This window comes from Rhincodon typus, chromosome 33 (genome assembly GCF_021869965.1).
Source record: "Rhincodon typus isolate 14 chromosome 33, sRhiTyp1.1, whole genome shotgun sequence".
NCBI lineage: Eukaryota > Metazoa > Chordata > Chondrichthyes > Orectolobiformes > Rhincodontidae > Rhincodon > Rhincodon typus.
Window position 1 is genome coordinate 17,244,894 of NC_063364.1, and position 6,000 is coordinate 17,250,893.

The following is a 6,000-nucleotide window of genomic DNA, read 5'->3' on the forward strand; positions in this document are numbered from 1 at the left end:
AACAAAAGACTTTTTTTGCCTTTTTCCCCCAGACGTTATTGGTTGCTGGTCAAAAATACCAGAAATAAATCTGCTGTCTCCATTTAAAAGTTTAGCTGTGTAGAAGCTCGGTTGGGGGAAATAATAAACCCATGACAAATCTGTCACCACATCCAAAGTAGCAAATTCTATCCTGCTGTGATTTAAGAATTAGGCAAGATTGCAGTTTTTTGACATGTATTAGGGTTACTTCACGACCAGTGTGTGCATTTGCAAGGCAAGCTTCTGTCAAGCATGGTGTCTTAATCTGGCAGTTGAGGAAGGTAGTTGGTTTGGAAATGTGCTGTGCCAAGTTAAATCTTTTTAAGTATTCAGAGCTCTCTTCCTAATTTATAAACTGCTTTGGTACAGGGTTTAGAGATTAAACCAAAGAGAAAGCATGCTTCTTATTCTTTGACAAAAACTTTGCACAATGAAGTTTTAGCCCAACTCATCCTTCAGTCTTCCATTTCACTTCATCCTGCTTGAGCTATTATTTTGAGATTTTATGTTGCATTGCTTATTTTATCGTTTGAGACATCTGCTGACTTCAGAGTTTGATTAACTGATGGTATAATTTTAGAAAAAAGACTGAATGTAATGATGTTAGGAAGGTAACCACCAAAATAACTGTGAATGTGCTTTTAGGTGAATGCTTATTTTGTTCCATCACCTTCCATGCTCAGAGGTGGGATTATATGGAGACTGACTATCTGCAAGTGGTGTTAAAATGAGCAGATGCTAATATCTTTTTGAAGTACTGTGGATTTAATTTTGAAAATAGAGCAAACTAATTTAACTCGTTTTGTAATGATACTATGGCTTTAAGAGGTGTACTTTGTCCTTTAGTTTATGAAGAAAGATGGAGACACGGGTGGAAAACCGTCTGCTCAAATCCAATAAAGTAAACAGCTTGTGAGGCCTTGATATTTTTTTAAAAGTTGGAACAATGGAAGCAGCCTGAATGGGTGGGGTCAAGCTCCCACAGAACCGGGATTTTTAGTTTTAGCTTTCTGTAGTTGCTGGGGTCTTGAATCTGGATGTGGAATCTCTTATTCCTCGCTTTGTTACAGCTTAAAAACTGGGGTTCTGTTCCTGCTGCTAGAATTTCATGTAAGACAATCTATTTTACTGAATTTGCTTTTGCCAAGGATGTGTTTCTGGGATGTTACTACGTGGAACAATTTAATTTTTAGTAATTACTCTATATTATTTTGTTAAGGATTTTGATAGAGTTACAGTTGAGCCAATTTTTTTTTTATTTTGTCCCTATTTTAATTGTGATGTAAAAATAATGTATGTTTTTCTTAGAGTCGAATAGTTTGGACATTCAAATTGCATCTGGATCGCAATGCTTTACACTTAGCCCAGACCCTAACATTTCCTCAGTTTAAAGATATCATCTTAATATATTTTAAGAGTGTTTGGTCTGGTTTATAACAGTTTTCTTAATTTCAGACATTGGATTGAGCGTTCCCAGTGACACATCTCTGTCTCCTGCAAGCCAGAATTCTCCATATAGTATGACGCCAGTTTCACAAGGGTCTCCAGTCAGCTCAGGAGTTGGCAGTCCAATGGCTTCTTCGACAATCACAAAAATTCACAGCAGGCGTTTCAGAGAGTAAGCATTTTAGGAGCATTTATATAAAGCTGCCACTTCCTCAATTGAACCTCTGTGACAACTTGATTACAGGAATAATTAAATGCAGCAGTAGTTCACCAGACTGATCTTTGGGATAGTGAAGTTTTTTTCTACAAGGAGAGAACAGGGAGATGGGGCAAATATCCTCTCACAAGTGGAAGAATGATAGATAGTCTCATTGAAATTCATAACTTTCTTATGTGGTCTGAAAGAGTAGATACAGGATGGTTCCCTTGTTTTGAGTGGGGTAGCAGATGAGGGTTTCATTGTCTGGACCAGGTGACATATCTCAGAATAAGAGATTAGTCATTCTAGTACTGGTGAGGAGGAATTTCTTTGCTGAGGGTGCATAACTCTAGAATTCTCTGTCAAAGAGGAAGCTCCATCATTGAACATGCTCAGGACAGAAATTGATAGATCCCTAGATATGAAAAATATCAAGGGATATGGGATAGAAAGAGGTAAATGGTCTTGATCCAGTTGAATGGCAGAGCAGTTTCAAGGGACCAAATGGTCTACTCCTATGCCTATTTCCTATATGCCTACATTGCTAGAATATCTGTATTGCTGATATTTACCAATTGCCTTTGCATTGGAAATGTGATTCGTACTGCTTCCAGCTATTTCAATTTATCAACGTAAATGGATTTCCATTCTGTCTCATTATGAATAGAAGCACCAGGGTGAGAATTGCTTGCAATTTGTAGTACTATGTAAGTTGGGATGAATGCTATAAAGAAATGTCTGTCTGTTTTGTATCGATGTTTTGGTGATTCTGCTTGATATTGAAGAGTGATGGAGCTGTTCATTAGCGTATGTTATCAGAGTGAAAATTGAACATTTGTTTAAAACTCTAAAACGTAATCATACAAAGTTGAGAAACTGATATAAGCTGAAAATTTATACGATCATCTAAATTATCAATACAGATTAGCTGACCAAATTGGCCTTGGGAAGAGTTCTTAGAAAGATGTTACAATCAATTAGAAATTGTCTTGGAGTCGTACTAGCAAGCTTGAGCTATATGTACGACGACTGAATTGTTCTACATCTGCGCAAGAGGTTAAAGAATTTTCGTACTCCTCCATCCACCACCTTGTATTGAGTGCCAAGTTTTGATATGCTCATGTATAAGGTAGTTTAATAACAGCGAAGAATGGCATTTTGAGAATGTTTTATTTGTGCAAAATTTTAATGCTAAGATTGTATGCATATTAACAAAAATGTCTGATCCTAAGTAAATACCTTTTGCTGATTGTAAACTAAATGAATAGCATTTTCAGTTAAGTGCTGCTGCTTAAATAACTGGAGTGAGGGCTGAGTAAAGAGCCTTTGCTATATTTCTGAATGAGTGAAGATTCTTTGTTTTAACTTCCTCACAGTATTAGAGTAGGAAAGGAAGTATTTTGATTTAACATGCTCTGTTTATTACTAATTTTGTCAATCTATAGTTTGACAAGTTGCCCTTATTTTTGATAAGGAGTAGAATCTTCTAATGGGGTATTTTTGATTCCAGTGCATACTAGTGTGTCAATTAATATTGTTTTGAGTAAATAAGGAGATAACTTCCAAAATAATGGGTAATCAAATCAGTGATTTTTTTCATCAAACAGTGGGATCTGTTATAAAATGGGCACATCTAAAGCCATTTGTTTTCATTCATATGTCTCGCTGAAAGAAGAAGCATAGCACATCAGCCATGTGTAGTAATTAATTAGATCCTACTCATGCAAAAGGTGAGATGTAATGCTTCCAATTTCTTAGAAATAAGCAGTTCAGCATCAGTCGTGAGATCGCCATGAGGCGAAATCTAGCTCTGCACTTAAGATGCAGTAGAATGTAAAGTAGCATTCTGGCAAATGTTTAGATTTTCAGTCGGATCAGCTTTAAAGTTTTGAATTAGAAAGGAACTAATTTTGAAAAGTTTACTGGCATTCCTATATTGAACAGAGCTCATGTATGAATGCAAGGGTAGCACCATACTTTTTCACTGGGTGCATGAATTCTTTATTCTTTGTTCATTCATGGGATGAGGGCGTCGCTGGCTAGGCAGCATTCATTGCCCATCCCTAATTGCCCAGAGGGCAGTTGAGAGTCAGTCACATTGCTGTGGGTCTGGAGTCACATGTAGGCCAGACCAGGTAAGGATGGCAGTTTCCTTCCCTAAAGGACGTTAGTGACCCAGATGGGTTTTTCCTGCCAATCGACAATGGATTAATGGTTATCATTAGATTCTTAATTCCAGATTTTCTTAATTGAATTCAAATTCCACCATCCGCCATGGCAAGATTTGAACCTGGGTTCCCAGAACATTATCTGGGTCTCTGGATTAACAGTCAAGCAATAATACCACTAGGCCATTGCCTCCCCCATATGAATTGACTGGATTGACAATTAATGTTCAGCATTGTTTTGTTAATGAGTATTTAACAAATGGAAATGATAATTTGAGAATATTTAGACTGGAAAAGTTTCCCTTTTCAAATACTTTGCGCAGTGTTTGCTTAATAGAAGTGATTAAATAGATTTTTCTGTTTTGTTGGAAACATTTCCATGGCAAATATGGTAGAATGGAATAAATATTTTAAAACTTTATTTCATCAAGAAATAGTTTTTCAATTGATTTATGTTGGAGAGCATAATTTGGCAGCATAGCTAAGTTAACAACCAATTTCAAAGAATGTGTATTGATACAGATTCCTAGATGTTCAGTTGTTTGTGTATGCCAACAAATTGAAATATCTCATTTCATTCAGCAATGCTAAAGTTATAATTGTAGGTGATTTAAAACAACCCCCATCTTCCTTAATGTAAATATATTAGCACTCCTGACACCTTATTTCCCAACTGTTTTTTAAATTTGTTTTCGTTTTAATTCTTTCCCCATGCTAGATACTGCAACCAAGTACTTAGTAAAGACATCGATGAATGTGTGACTTTGTTGTTGCAAGAACTTGTCCGTTTTCAAGAACGAATTTACCAGAAAGATCCTATCAAAGCCAAAATGAAGAGAAGGCTTGTTATGGGTTTACGTGAAGTGACAAAACATATGAAACTAAAAAAAATTAAATGTGTGATCATCTCTCCAAACTGTGAGAAAATTCAGTCAAAAGGTACAGTAACCAATACCTACTTGCAAGCATGAAGTGCTGAAAGATACATTATCTCATTAATCCTTATTGTTTTGCTCTTCCCTCAGGTGGACTGGATGAAGCTTTGTACAATGTGATTGCCATGGCTCGGGAGCAAGAAATTCCTTTTGTTTTTGCTCTTGGGCGTAAAGCTCTTGGTCGATGTGTGAATAAACTTGTTCCTGTAAGTGTTGTGGGGATCTTCAACTACAGTGGTGCTGAGGTATGTTTTTGGATTTTCAGTTGTGCCACTTATTTTGACATGAGCACAGAAGCTATGCAGTGAAATTCATTTCTGATGATTGACTTCGCTTGTCACTTGATAGCTGCTTACAGTTAATTGCTATGCATGGATGTTTTGCTAATCAGACAGTCAAAGAGAACATAGGAAGAAGTAGTAGAATGCTACAGAAACTAAATACAAGATAAACATATTAGCCATTAATTTAAAGATATTTTCTATAGTATTCATGTCTAACGAGTTGTCCAGCAAGCTGTCTGTGTTAAAATTCATTTCTTCACCTGTAATGTCTGGGTTCAGACTGATCAACCTGATAGTCAAAATTTGTGTCAAAATCTAATAAAAACTTTTTATTAGAAAATCAGGTTGAATAGATATTGACTGTGGGATTTTCATGTTTTTGGTATCTTAATACCCTTTAATATCCTTTGTGTTAGTGAAGGCTAGGTTGAGTTGTGCCAGGCGTTTTGTCAGTAGGGAATACTGTGCCAGGTATTATGTGCTGTGTACAGGCTAAATTAGTGTGTAGTAGGACTTCTGCCCCTCAGAGATAGAAAATGCTACTGTCTAGAGATCCTGGCCAATCAGGTTGTCGGGCAGTCCTAGTAGCACTGGCGGTGGGTAGTGGACACTGCTGGGACTGTACACAGAGCCAGAATGCAGCCTCCAATGGAGTCCAGACTTAGATATTTCAAGAGCATGGATGAAGAGCATTTGGCCATCTGAAGGGGATGAGTTTTCAAATCAGTATGGGGATGAAGGAACTGGGAGGTACTATCTTCAGTGTGGGTGCCTCTGGTATACAAAAGACAGTTCCCCACCGCATGAATGTAATACCTTACTTCCTTCATGCAGTTTGACAATTTATTTAATAAAAAAAAAATGGGCTGCCCGCGAGCACCTTATGCCAAACATATTATGGCAAGGGATAGTAGGAACTGCAGATGCTGGAGAATCCGAGACAACAA

General features: G+C 37.0%; 1 protein-coding gene across 1 annotated transcript in view; it reads left to right on the top strand.

The window, feature by feature from the left end:
• Positions 1-6,000, top strand: part of secisbp2l (SECIS binding protein 2-like) — a 74,876-nt gene that overhangs the window by 66,064 nt on the left and 2,812 nt on the right. The window contains exons 14-16 of the mRNA XM_048615729.1: positions 1,477-1,639; positions 4,553-4,773; positions 4,860-5,073. Coding sequence (XP_048471686.1) covers positions 1,477-1,639; positions 4,553-4,773; positions 4,860-5,073 — 598 coding nt within the window. The remainder of the gene's footprint in view (positions 1-1,476; positions 1,640-4,552; positions 4,774-4,859; positions 5,074-6,000) is intronic.